General features: G+C 46.0%; 1 protein-coding gene across 2 annotated transcripts; it reads right to left on the reverse strand.

Annotated features, from left to right (window-relative positions):
- Positions 1 to 1,140: 1,140 nt before the first annotated feature.
- lrig2 (leucine-rich repeats and immunoglobulin-like domains 2) lies at positions 1,141 to 13,834 on the reverse strand. 2 transcript variants are annotated; one of them, XR_012961749.1, is made up of 19 exons: positions 13,012 to 13,834; positions 12,255 to 12,329; positions 11,945 to 12,079; positions 11,583 to 11,726; positions 11,262 to 11,405; positions 10,751 to 10,894; positions 10,323 to 10,466; positions 9,309 to 9,389; positions 8,714 to 8,785; positions 8,477 to 8,545; positions 7,674 to 7,837; positions 7,189 to 7,500; positions 6,783 to 7,064; positions 6,010 to 6,450; positions 5,667 to 5,819; positions 4,966 to 5,106; positions 4,128 to 4,397; positions 3,004 to 3,630; positions 1,141 to 2,965 (listed from the first exon to the last, which is right to left on the reverse strand). XR_012961749.1 is itself a non-coding variant. In XM_076147269.1 (18 exons), the coding sequence occupies exons 1-18, from the start codon at positions 13,197 to 13,199 to the stop codon at positions 3,398 to 3,400; spliced, it is 3,192 nt and encodes a 1,063-aa protein (XP_076003384.1). In that variant the 5' UTR covers positions 13,200 to 13,834; the 3' UTR covers positions 1,141 to 3,397. The 2 variants fall into 2 exon arrangements, 1 of the variants encoding a protein (XP_076003384.1); XM_076147269.1 differs by having other exon boundaries at positions 1,141 to 3,630.
- Between the last annotated feature and the right edge of the window lie 230 nt (positions 13,835 to 14,064).

Here is a 14,064-nt window from a genome sequence, read left to right on the forward strand (position 1 = left end):
GCACAGCGCCAGCGTAGCCCACAGCGCCACTCTCAGGTGTGTTGCGGTACTGCATGTAAATACCCAGGTTTGAGTCCAGTGTTGTCGTCATATCGAGTGCGTGTTTGATGTGTTTACATTCCAAAACGTCTGCATGCTCTCTGACATTTTACAGGCCTGTAATCAACATACTTTATAGGCATCACATATACAAATGACACCTAATTAAGAGATTAATTTATATAGAGACCGAAGCGTGTGAGGAGTGTCTGGGAGGATCCGCCAGTGTCTCCACAGCTCTACCTACTGGTCTGACCACGACACTCCAACCGAATCCACTTGTTTTTCTCACCCTGGCAGCTTTTGTTACATCTCTGTGTGCATTATGTAACCTAATTAAACACTCACTTTACATTACGCTTGACTGAATCCAGCTGCATTCATCCATGCAACCCGACTATTTATTAATTCAATACAAGTTAGCACCGGGCAGTTATTTATAGGCTTGTTTTCTGATCAGGACACACTTGCACTAAATGCCTCCGCTGACCTATCAGTTAATCGTACACAATTCAACTTACATGCAAAGGTAATGCACTTAACATCAAATGGGGCTCAGTGTAAAATCTGTGACTAAAACCTGAAGTGAAGATGAAATCCTACAAATGGGAAATGAAGGTTGTTATTTTTTTAAATGTCACTTCATCTCCAGGGATGATAAGTAGTTTTTCACAGCTTTTTAGAAATTATGCACAGATTGCTTTTATGAAAAACCTCTCCAATACGCGTACAATCATTTCAGACAAGCTGGGACTGTTGACGGGCAGAGGAGAGGGTTCGTGCTTCATCCGACACCTTTGGTTGGATGAAGCAGTTTGGTTGAGTTTCCTGTGTGTAATGGATTTGAAACACGTGTGATTAAAATGTCAGTTTCAGGATTTGGTTGAATTTCTTTCTCGCCGTGAAAGACAGGGTTTTCTTTTCATGTCAGTACTGATGACACCTTGACTGTTCTTTATTAGGCAGCTGTGTTAACTTCAGATGAATGATGTACGAGCCTTTTTATTTCTTCTTCATCAAGCCTCTTGAATTAAAATTGATAATACCTTTAATTTTATTTTTATTATACCTAAGAGGAGCAAAATAATTATTCAAACCAAATTATGAGAATTCATGTTTAATGTATGTAGTAACAGCTATGCAACAAAATGCTCTTTAGACATGCTTTACAGGAAAACAACAATAACAAAATGCTGAACTTCAACAGTTAAAAAAAAAAAAAAGCAGCATTATGACTTTGCCACAGCGTCTAGTGCTGAACTTTGGTTTCATCTTAGAAGGACGTTTACAGGATCAAACTTTAATAACTGATATTATGAAGCTGTCTGGGTGAGGAACATTGAATTCACTTCAACACCGTAGATTCTTATTGTAATTTCTAAACAGCTTGGATTCGGTGCAAGAACTTGAACTTGGCCAACGACGACAAAAGCCAAACACAAAGGAAAGCGGAGTGTGCGTCAGAATACAGACTCAAGGTGATTTAGTCGTGGCTAACGGTTGAACAATCCCAATCCCGCCTTTTATAGCCGATACCAACTGCAGAGGCACGACCTTGGAATGTGCTAATTCAGAACTCGAAGGCAGAGAAACACTCAAAGAACGTTTTGAATCGAGTTTGTTGAATGAGTTTTTCCCCCAAAACAAAGGAGGAGTGCAAGAGTCACATGCAGGTACACACACACACACACACACACACACCGCTGAGCAGAGGTGTGCTACTAAAACAAGTATACCTCCTCAGTCCCGAGTCATCGTAAACATAAAGTAACCACAACTCATCAGACGGTGCGTTATTGATTCTTAGTGAACTAACCTAAACGGCCAGAACGGTCCGTACCATGTTTAGTGAAGGAGGGGCGAAGGAAAACGTGACGAGACCTCTGGATCCACAACACATGAATGTAGAAGTAAGGTGAAGGAAGGTGAGGAACACTTTGCTATAAATAGACCCAACAAACATCAACAAATCATCAGATTGTAGCGGTAAAGATATCTGAGGCCAATAAGACATTTTTAAAGAGATCAGTACCATGGTGAAGGAATCTCAGCGTCATGTTGGGACAGAAAAAGGCTTTAGAGGAATTAAAGTCACCGCTGCTTCACACTCAAACCTCTGCAAATGGAACAATAGGACAGAATGGAGTCGGGTATTAGTCTTATGTACAAATACATACATGTTATAAAATATTACAATACATTCTCATTGTTCACAGTCCCGAGGGAAAGTCGATGTCTAATCGATTCCTGCGGAGGAGTCGTGGCGTTTAGTGGGGCGGGGGGGGGGAGGGAGGGGGGGAGTGTGATGCTCGTACCCGACAGCAGCGTCCTGTAGGGGGCGTCACTGTCCAATGAGGGAGTCCAGCATTAAATTAAGTGCCTATATGATATGAAACAGCAAATCAGTGCATAATGTCTATACAGAACCAGAGCCAGAACCTGAACCAGGTTACTGACAACGCTTTGTTCTAAAAGAGAACCCTTAGAAAGAAGCCAGCTAAACGATGATTGTCACGTGTGCAAACATTCTAACGCTCTCTTCCCTCAAACCGGTCTGTGTTATGAACCCATAAAGTAACGGACTTAGACAACAGGGCGAGAAATGAGATCAGACAAAGATGATATAGTTTATATTCATATGGAGTTATAATATACACCACGCTCTGGTGTCACTGTCTCTGGAGTCTCAAGTCTCCAGTCAGGCGGGATGAGAGGGATGAGAGGGACGAGGGACTGTGGGAATGTGGGGCAGAGGCATTCAAGCTTCTTCTTCTTCTCTATATTAACAAGCTGAACCTGCTGGTCAGGGGACGGCGTTTGTCCCCCGTTTAGACCCCGTTTAGTCCGGCTCAGAGGGGGAGATGAGTCACCGATTCAACCAAAGTCATGGAAGTGTGTGTGTGTGTGTGTGTGTGTGTGTGTGTGTCTGTGTGTGTGTGTGTGTGTGTGTGTGTGTGTGTGTACCAGGAATGATCCGTCAAAACCGCCAGTGTGAAGCAATGACACCGACTTGAAGCCCCACAGAGGCAGAGATGGAGGAGAGAACGTCTTCTTCTCCTCCTAATGGCCGCGTCCAACCAGGCTCTTTGAAGCATACATTCATGGAGGAGGCGGGGCCAGCAGGTACGGATGGAGGTGTGTGTGTGAAGAGGACGTGGTTTCATCGAGTCCGGCCTGAGCCTCCGGTCTTTTTCGTAGCGGAGAACAGGTGAGCATGTCCTCTTGAGTGAAAGGGGGAATGTAAACATACAAGAGAGCATCTTTGGCAGAATGTGAGGAGTTTCTCTGGAGGTAGTGGGCGGAGGGCGGCGCTGCAAAAAAGAGTCTGAGGCAGAATGTGGGCGAGGAATATGAGGACCTATGTGGGAGCAGGGTGCTCCGACGAGTTAGTCCAAGCGGAGGCACTTGTGTGCTGCTGTGTGCATTGGCCGGGAAGGCGCTCCACCTCGGCTCCACTCCTGTCCTCTGATCCATCTGCGGTGGAAGTCAGAGGTGGAGTCCCGCGTACAGTCACTGGCTGCTGGGTGGAGCCGGGCTGGGGCTTCAGGGACAGATCTGACTCTTCACCCCACAGGGACCGGCTCAGGGAATCTGCAGAGACAACAGATCAACACTTAGAGGGAGACTCACACACTCCTATTCACACACACACACACACCTATTCACACACACACACTCACACACCTATTCACACACACACTCCTATACACACACACACACTCCTATTCACACACACACACACTCCTATTCACACACACACACACACACACACTCCTATTCACACACACACACACACACACACTCCTATTCACACACACACACACACACACACACACACACACACACACACACACACACACACACACACACACACACACACACACACACACACACACACACACACACACACACACACACACACACACACACACACACACAGGACTGTTGGAAAAGTTCAGCATGTAATTTGTTCTTTCTGATTTGAGCACCAAAGCGTTTTCTGGTCATGACTGACTGAACGTCAACCGATCCTTCCAGCTCTCACAGGTCTATTGCGGGTTTCCAAAAAATAAATATGACTTCCTCACCGTTAGCATAGTGCTCCGGGGGCGTGTGGTTGCTCAGCCTTTTGTCATGGGAGGTGAGAAAGACGGAGTTCCTGCTGCTGATGAGGCTCTGAAGCGCCGCGTCCTCGTGCTGCAAACGCTCGCCGCCGAAGCTCTCCTTCAGCCCGGGCAGGCTCTTGTCCAGAGGGTCGTCCTCGCCCAGGAAGGAATAAGGGCAGTACTCCCGCGTGCGAGAGTAGATGTTGGCGTTGTCGTAGCAGTCGGAGCAGATGACCAGAGGACCTGCGCCGCCTGGGAGGACAAAGCAATGACGTCACCGCTCCTGCACGTTCATGTTCAGGCTCACGACTTTCACACCTTTCACACAGCTTGGCTCCATTCTACCGAGTGTGATGAGTATTTATAGTGAGCTGTCAAGACCTTTACCATCCAGGGACATTATGTGTCCGTGTGCACGTCATTCTGCATTTGGCCTTTTAAGACCTGATCTTATAAGAGATCTGGTGAAGTGAAGAACAAGAAGAACTTCAGACTCTTCACCTGAAGAACAAGGAGAATAATAAGGAGAACAATCTATGCTTTATGATTCACGTCTATGTTTCGGACGTCACTTGTTCTGTACCGGCCTGGCCGTGGAGCATTAGTTACCGTGGCAACACAGTACGATCAGTGAGTGAGGCAGGTGTATGACATGTATGACGTACGGATGGATCCGTGTGTAATGTAGATGTGGCAAGAGATGTAAAAGGAACATAAGGAGGTGGTTTGGGTTTAACACAACAGATTCAGAGCGTCGTCACACAAAGAACGATCACAAGTAAACAAACACAGGGAGAGAGAGATCCTTCTGGATGCTGACCTGCTGAGCCTCCTGCCAGCCCGTCCCTCGGCTCCCCCGGGTGGAAGCTGCTGCGGCCGGTGAACAGAGAGCCGACTCTGCAGTGCAGGACGCCGCTCCCGTCCGCCTCCACTTCGCTGCCCGTGTCTCCGTAACACACACCTGCGATTAAAACACGGGCCAATTAACTCTGAACAGCAGACTGCCTCAAACTCAACAAGACGCTTCTTTACGAGGACGATGGATGGCGTCTCATTAATTTAAATCTATTTCAGCTTGTTTATAGTCGTGTGAACTAATAACAACGAGACACAAGAGACACAAGAGACACAAGAGACGCCGTCGCCTCAGACAGCAACATCACATTACAGCTCACTATTCATTTGCTACACCGTGTACCTTCCTTAACACTCTGCAGCTGAATATTAGAGGCGGGTTTCATGGAACATCAGACTGAATCTTGGCTGTAAAAGCAGCCAGTCAGACGTGAGCCGGTCTAATCGTCTGCCTGCTTTACTCCGGCTGATTACAGATCATTATCACCACACTGTGAAAACACCACTCGTGTTACTGCAGTGATGAAGAGTAAACAAAAATTAAATAATTTCACCCGCGGCCTCTCCAGGTGCTCACACCTCCAATCAGTTTGAGCAAAGAGTTCACGTTCACAAATCAAAGCGCGGCAGACGGGGATGACGGAGAGCGAGGGGAAGCGTACGCACCGTCTGTGCCCTTGTGAGCGTATCCGTTGGAGAGCGGCGGCATCAGCTGCTGGTGGCTGCCGGCCTCAGAGTTGCTGTAGCCTTCCTGTGGCTCTGACAGAGTTCCCTGAGAGGACAGGTAGCTGGGGATGTCTGCCGGTAAGTTCATCTCATCTGGAACACAAGTGACACATTTTGTTAAATAGTCTTCGGTTGTGTGAGACGGCCTTTATCTGCACACGAGCCGTCATCTGCGTCGACACATTTCACGGTTGCCAAACTTCTCTGCCTGCTGCGGGAGGCGTCAGAGAGAGCGATGATCCTGCAGGCTGATCTGACGAGGTGCACTCTGCTCTGCGCTCACCCGTGTTGGTGATGCTGTAGTCCTCGCTTTTCCGCCGCATGTGGTAGATGACGAAGACCCAGACCAGAGAGGTTCCCACCACGCAGCAGACCACCACGATCACCACGATGCCCACCGTGGTCCAGACGTCCTGGTCGTAGCCGGGGTTGGTGTCGCAGTTTGGCGAGGGCGACACGCTGAGGTAGACGTGACCTCGCTCGGTGCCCAGCGTGTTGGACATGATGCACGTGTACTTCCCGGCGTCCGCGGGGCCCGCGTCCACGATGATGAGGAGCTGGTTGGCGGCGGCGAAGAAGTGTCGCTCGGTCAGAACCAGAGGCCCGTCGTCTTTGGTCCAGTTCAGCCGCGGGGCCGGGCTGCCGCCGGCTATACACTGGAGAACCGCCGTTTCCCCCCGGGCCACGGTTCTGTCCTCCAGCGGCCGCATGAACGACGGCGTTTCTGGAACACAAGATGATGTCGTTGATTTGTGTTCATATCATACCTTTTAAAATGTTTCACAAACTTTGCTACTTTCTTTCATTCTAGCTCATTCTCTTGACTGAACTCTTTGATGACATCACTGCACTCGAGCCTCATTAGCAGCTTCATTATAAGAAATCAAGCTCCAGCGAGTAAAGATAGCAAAATAAATATGTTAATTTGCGTTGTCATTTGTTAACCTAACAAGAAGGCGACATGAAACAAGAGCGTAATGACTCAGCTGAAGGGACTCGGCTGGTGAAACACGGCTAACACACTCACACACTCTGCTAATCAGCGAGGTGACTCACCGAGCACAGTGAGGGTGGCGTTAGCCGACAGGGTGCCAGCTGCGTTTTGAGCCGTGCAGCTGTACACTCCCATGTCTTCCGTCTTCACGTGAGCGATGAAGAAGATGTCGTCGTCTGGCATCACGTGCATCCGGCGCTCTCTGGCGGCGGGGAAGTCGGTGCCGCCGTCCTTCTGCCAAGCGATCTGGGGCGACGGGTGACCTTCGGCGGCGCACTCCAGCCGGGCCATGGTCCCGGTGCGGATCGTCAAATCCATGGGCGTCTTGAGAAAGGAGGGGAGCTCTGAAAGAAGACGAGAGACAGAGGAGCAGAGACCGAGCTCACTCAGCAGCTGCTACTAACACACTGCTAACACACAAACGATCATTCTGTTCACGTGTACGTTTCAAAACAAAGCGGCCCTCACCGTTCACAGTGAGCTTGGCCCTGTTGGAGTAGTTGGAGCCGAAGTGATTGGAGACGACACACTGGTAGCGTCCCTCGTCGGTGAAGTTGGCGTTGAGGAGATGAAGCACGGTGGTGTAGATCAGCTCTCCCTCCTGGTACTGAGCGTAGTTCTGCACCTCCGCGTCGTACAGCACCTCGCCGTCCTTCCTCCACGCCGTGCTCATTGGCGAATCGCTGCTGCTGGACGCCACGCAGCTCAGAGTGACGTTGTTTCCCCGCAGCGCCACGTAGGTCTCGGGGTGAGTCGTGATCCGAGGCTTTGGGAAATCGTCTGTGGGACAGAGAGGTGGTGACTCAACATTCTGGCAGCAATGATTCATGTATACAAGCTCGTCTACTAGAGAGGGAAGTGGAAAGTGGAAAGATACGACGCTTCAATCAGCTGTAAAATCTCATTAAGAGCTAGAAAAGAGGAGGAAGAGTAGAAAGGTGAATTGGATTTACCACAAACGAACTGCTCTGGGCCGACAGACAGGACGTTGTGACCCAGCAGGCTGGCAGGATGCGCACAGACGGCGGAGACAGACTGCAGGAAAGGGCCGTCGGTCAACCACTGGCCCAACCACTGCAGGTGGCAGTCGCACAGCAGGCTGCTGGTGTTCAGGATGCTGAGAGGAGGAGGAGGAGGAGGGATGGAGACGGACGGAGAGATGGAAATCACTGTCAGTGTGAATCAATCAAGGCCACCGCATGGAAACACATTTTCAGAATTCCTTTCAGACATTTCAGAGATGATTGATTTAAAGGTAGAATATAAATGAAACACAGTAACGAAACTGAATTCTGGTGGCTCTTATGTAATGCGGGGTGGATTCTCAAAACCGGTTTCTTAAGCAAACGGTTAGAACACACAGTGTACAGAAACATTTAAAGACTCTCACTCTGCCTCCAGCACCAGGTTCTGTCACTGAAGTGTAGAGTTTACTTTGTCATGTTTAAAGAAATGACATCGTGACAGGAAACTGAATGATTTGTCATTAGTGCTTCAAGAACCAACACTCTGTTCTAAAACACAGTTTAATATAAATGTGTTTCCATTTTATCCTTCCAACTAGATAGAGGACTTACGGAGCGATCAAAACCTCCAAAGGCAAAGGTTTTTACTCTTTTGGAAGCTTAAGTGTCCAAATATTGCATTTTGAAACCTTTCATACAAATAAAACCGAATATCGATTAATGTAATCACACATAACACACTCTCACGTCTTAAGTGTCTTGGCTTCAGCCCTCATATTGAAGATACTCACAACACTCTGAGCTTCATATGTGACACGGCCTCAGGGTGTATGGACATGATGTCATTCTTGCTCAGGTCCCTGCGAGGAGACGGAGAGAGATGCAAATGAGACACACCTATGATGTGATGTGATCAGAGGCACACAAGTGTAGGGCCACATCAGCACTGTGGCAATAACAGCCAGTCTGACATCTTTCATCATTTAACAACCACAGATCGTTTGGTACAGAAGAACAGAAGCTCTTACACGTGCTCCAGCTCCTCCAGGCCCTCAAATGCTTTCTTGGTGATCGATTTGATTTTGTTTTGCTGCAGTATCCTGGAAAATAAGAAACGTAAATATCAATAATGGTTAATAAAATGGATTCTACAATATCTGCTCCTGGGTACGAGTTTATAGAACCCTGTGTGAGGCTTTGTGCAGGTTTGAGTGAGGCCAGTATGAGACGCTCTCAGTAGAAGTTAGAACCGAGGAAACTTCACATTGACGTTAAAGTTCAGCCTGTAAAGTAAAAACTGATCTATGTCAATAAATGCTTGAGTTCTTCTCACTGAAAAAGTTAGTTGACAAGATTTAGGAGGAGGCAGTGGCTCAGTGGGTAGTGCTTCCGCTTGGGAACCGGAGGGTCGCCGGTTCGAGCCCCTGCCGAGGTGCCCCTGAGCAAGGCACCAAACCCTCAATTGCTCCCCCCTCTGCAAAGGGTGGTAATGTAATGTAAGTCGCTTTGGATAAAAGCGTCTGCCAAATGATCGTAATAATAATAATAATAATAATAATTTAAGATGGATGTGCATATTACTATCTATGTATGGGTGTAATGTGTGTGTGTGTGTGTGCTCACAGTGTTTTCAGCTTCTTCATTCCATCAAACAAACCAATGGAGTCTTCAATGGCCCAAGACATTTGATTTTTACGGATATCTCTGAAAAACAGAAAAAGTCACAGAATTTCAGGACACTAAATACAGACGGGACATCTTCTGTTCTCTGCCACGCTGAGTCGTCACTATGAGTGTGTGGGGTTCTGGTTCCCCTGCTGTTCTGATGAGGGGAGCACATGAGCTCACTGTATAAGAGGCCTCGTGAGTTGAAAAGTGGAGGCTGAAACTGAATATCTGGAAAATGTACTACCTGTGCAGACGAAGCTTCCCAACAGCCGAGACAAGAGGAAACAACTTTCCATACATTGCAAATTCATAAAAACGTTCAGCAGCAATAATTCATCTCACGTCTTCTAACTGGAAAAAGCCCCTAAGCTTGATTTTCCTATAGGCCAAGGAGAAACGACTCCATGATGTCCACAGTGAAGAGTAAGACAAAGGACACAAGATAAAAAGGAGTCTATGAAGTGGGACAATGGGTTGCTACATATCAGGGCTGGGAGATTGATTGATTTCTACCTGTATACTTTATGTGTCTCGGTTATTGAGGTGATGGACATCAAATTAAACTACAGTCTAAACATATTGAGATATTGTTCCTAAGCCACACCGCCCAGCCCCTATTACACACACACACACACACACACACACACACACACACACACACACACACACACACAGACACAGGTACAACATGAACTACCTTAGAAAGATGAAATCCACACGATGAATACTTTTATCTCAGTAACATCCACCTACTATGGGAATACTAAGGGAGCTAGTTTCCTACAGGACTAGATCTACACATGAAGAGTGAATCAAACACAAACCTACTGTCATCCTCAGTCTTTGTCAGAATGCACAGAGCCAAGAACAGATGAGGAGATGGTTACATGTTCTGCACTACGTGTTTAAACGCTTCTTTGGGATGAAATAAGAAAAGCCCATTTCTTTGTCTAACGATGTGGCACTTACAGCGTCCGCAGGCTTGAGAGGCTGCTGAACACTCCCTCTCCCAGGTGGCTGATGGAGTTCTCCCCCAGATTCAGGCTCTCCAGGAGGCTCAATCCCACAAAAGCCGTCTCCTCCAGCCTCGTAAGATGATTGAAGGACAGGTCTCTGCACAAGAAGACAACAGATATCAGGGACTACGTCAAACACCAACTAAGTCTCCTAATTAACTTAATGGGACAATTAGCGATGACATTCCAAAGAAGGATATTTTTATAAACGCTTAAAGTATAAATCCACCAGAGGCAAGACAACACTTAAACACTGCAGTAGGATAACAGAGAGAAAACATTTTGATGCCTGGGGCTGTAGGGAAGAAAGTCTGGAGAAGGGAAGAGCAGAGTGAAGGGGGGGGGGGGGGGGGGTTTCAGCTGTGAAGCGAGCACACTCACAGCTCCTCCAGCTTTTGGCAGAACTCCCAGGCGTCTGGTCGGATGATGCCGATGGCGTTCTGGCTGACCCGCAGCACTCTCAGCATGCGCAGGCCGTATAGCCAACCTTTGTTGACCTCTGTCAGGTTGTTGTGCTCCAACTCCCTGGAATACAAAGACGGGAAAACTGTCAATGTCAAATGCTGTCAAATGAACAGTGTGTGTGTCTGGGTTTCTATGTACGGTCTTTTTCAATTCGCCTTCACAGATTCTACACTTTACTGCTTTATGCTACGGCTGCACCTAACGATGACTTTTTTTAACGATTAATCTATAGATTATTTTTTCGATTAGTCGACTAATCTATAGATTATATTTATTACGCAATATAGCAATTATTTTTCCCAAAATAAATATCAAACTTATCTCATCTATTTAATCATCTTCTCTTGAAAACAAACGATCACCCGGTCTGAACTCAAAATGACGCCATGATTCATTGTCACTTAAAAAGAATTGACACTGTACTCACAGTTCTTCTATGTTGTTGAGTCCAAAAAAGGCTCCGTCCATGAGCTTAGTGATTCCGTTCCTCTGCATCTTCAGAGACTTCAGTGCCTCCATCCCTTTGAAAGTCAGGCTGTCCACGATCTTAATCTTGTTACGCTTCATTTCACTACAATGAGATTAGGGATCATTTAAGTATTCTACATTAATAAAAAGCCTTTGTACTAGCTGCAATTGGATTAACGATAAATACATGCAATCACTGCAATAAAGCCAATATTATATCCTCTTATTCTGTATTCATGAATTATTCTGGACCAAAATATCATCATCATATAATACTTACAGGAACTGAAGATGTGGAAGCCTAAAGACTTTGGTTGGCAGCAAAACTAATCTGTTTCTGTTCAGCTTCAGCACCAGGAGGGAGGCGGAGATGTTGTCAAAGCAGCCAGGCTCAAGGACGCTGATCTTGTTGTTACTCAGATTCCTAAGACACGGAGGAGTGGAGACGTTATCGTTGAATCCAAGAACAATGTTTGCTTGACATGCACGTGTGTGTATTCACAGTATTCCAGAAAAAACACTGACCAAAGCCTGTGTCTACTCTGGCATGATCAGCAATTAGTTTGTACTGTTCCTGTAAATGATTCTTGTCAGAAAAGAGGAAAATACTGAAAATAACTTGAAGAAAATGTGTCTGCTCACAGATATTTCAGCTGCATGGACGGAAAGGATCCAACTTTGAGCTCAGAGATGGAGTTGGATGTCAAGTCCAGCGTCTCCAAGGAAACATACGGCTGCAGCTGAAGCATCGACAGCTCTGAGATCCGATTGTGGACTCTGAATTGTATAAAATAAGCATGAAAGAGAATGATTAAGACACTAATCAGTACGATCATCTGTATGTGAAGAATACACTAAACATAAACACATGAGCAGCAGGATTTGTATAGTCAGACACAGTGTGTGTAGGTGGCGGAAAGTCATCAACAAAGCGAGGGATTGCCACACTTACAGTGACAGAGAGGTGATGTTGGAGGAAACGTCTCCAAGGAAGGGAAGAGAGGTCAACTCGTTATGATTCAAGGTGCTGAAATAAAAGGCAACATAACTTTATCATCAATGTCATTAAGAGTAAATCGTCTGCAGAATTTGACTTGACTGAAATGGACACATGAACGGATGAAGCACTGTTTACATCTGTCAAAACATGGAATTCACATGTTTGTTCAGTGTTGAATACTGAAATTGTAGAACTGTTGACAGCCAAAAGGAATAACGTTAATAATGAATAGCTGAGGTCAAAATGCTTTGGATTTGGTTGAATCATACATGAATAAGGAACTGATTTAGGACAGAATTACATTGTTTTTTTAGATTTCGATACCTACAGTAGGATGCAATGTAACTCAGGGGCCACAACTTCATTCCAATTGCAAGCTTCTCACAACAACTCCACTCCAATTGGTTTTTGAAAACATATATACAGAAATATTTGCTTTTATGTAGTTATATAATATTATATATATTTGTCTACAGTTTTGTGAGCACCTCTACTGTTGTCTTCGTAGCTCATATATATGTTACAAATACAGTCCAGCACTAGTATGTCCTGCACATACTGGTTTAAAAGACACAAATAAAGTGAAGTACAATAAGTGGGGGCAATGACAAACACGTCTAAATTGTAATTCTTTATGTTTTATGTTTCATCTCAGGGTTAAACAGGGAGTCAGTGCAGAATGGTTTGTTTGTACGAGTTCGCTACCTACATTTGTGTTGTTCCCTCCGGCGGGTCCAGAGGAGCCATGGACAGCCTCTTTCTGTTACAGTCCAGTATTTGGACCTCATCTGGTCCGCTGGGACAGGAGCACGGGGCCGGACAAGACTCAACTGCCCAGATGCTGACACTCAACAGGACGAAGACGAGGGCCGGAGGAATGAGACAATCCTCCGCCATTTTAAATGTCTTCCTATTCGTGTCTACGTAGCTACGAGGCTAACTCGCTAAACTGGCACCTTAACAGTTACAAACCCACTATCAAACTGTTCCTACAATTTGATATCGGTTAAAAGAACAAGCGCTCTCGCATTATCGCTGCATAATTGCAGGTAGACCTGTAAAATACAGTTTTCCCAACTTGCTTGAGGCATCCCAGCAGAGATTTTTCCTCCTTCCCAGTGGATGGAATTCCTTCCGCTCCAATCTGTACACCCTCTCGAAGTGGCTAGTGCTAATGCTAGCTCACTGGCGAGTACGAGTACGTCCAAAAACACAGTACTTCTCCTCAAGACGGACCCGACACCCCTGCGAACCACATCGGACTTTAATCCTGTTAAACGGAACTAAATCTAATATACATTCTACCCGTGCAGTTTGCCATGTAGTTAAAGTTATCTGTCCCGAATTATGTCCCAACAGAACAACAAAGCAGACCGACTTGATGACATAGGATATCTTACGTCCCGCCCCCTTCAAGCATGTTTTCAGCTCTCCTATTGGTCGATTTGCACGCTTGTCAAACATTCCCACTGATTTCATTGGCTTTCACACCAAGGAGTTTGTAGTAGCCCGTACATACTAAATACGTATGTTACACATCTGTATTCGAGATACACATCTTTTAATTAATATTTTATAAATAGTGGGCTTACGTCAACTTAATGTCATTGTCTATCATTATTACATGCCAATTTCTATACAATGTATTATTATTATTATTATTATTGTTATTAATGTTGTTGTTGTTGTTGTTGTTGTTGTTGTTGTTGTTGTTGTTGTTTTGTACCTCGGCAGATAAAGGCTCTGCGTTTCAGTGGGACCA

The sequence above is a fragment of the Genypterus blacodes genome, unplaced genomic scaffold (assembly GCF_046128005.1).
Source record: "Genypterus blacodes isolate CSIRO-AG114 ecotype Tasmania unplaced genomic scaffold, CSIRO-AGI_Gbla_v1 ptg000037l_1, whole genome shotgun sequence".
In the NCBI taxonomy this organism is placed as follows: Eukaryota; Metazoa; Chordata; class Actinopteri; order Ophidiiformes; family Ophidiidae; genus Genypterus; species Genypterus blacodes.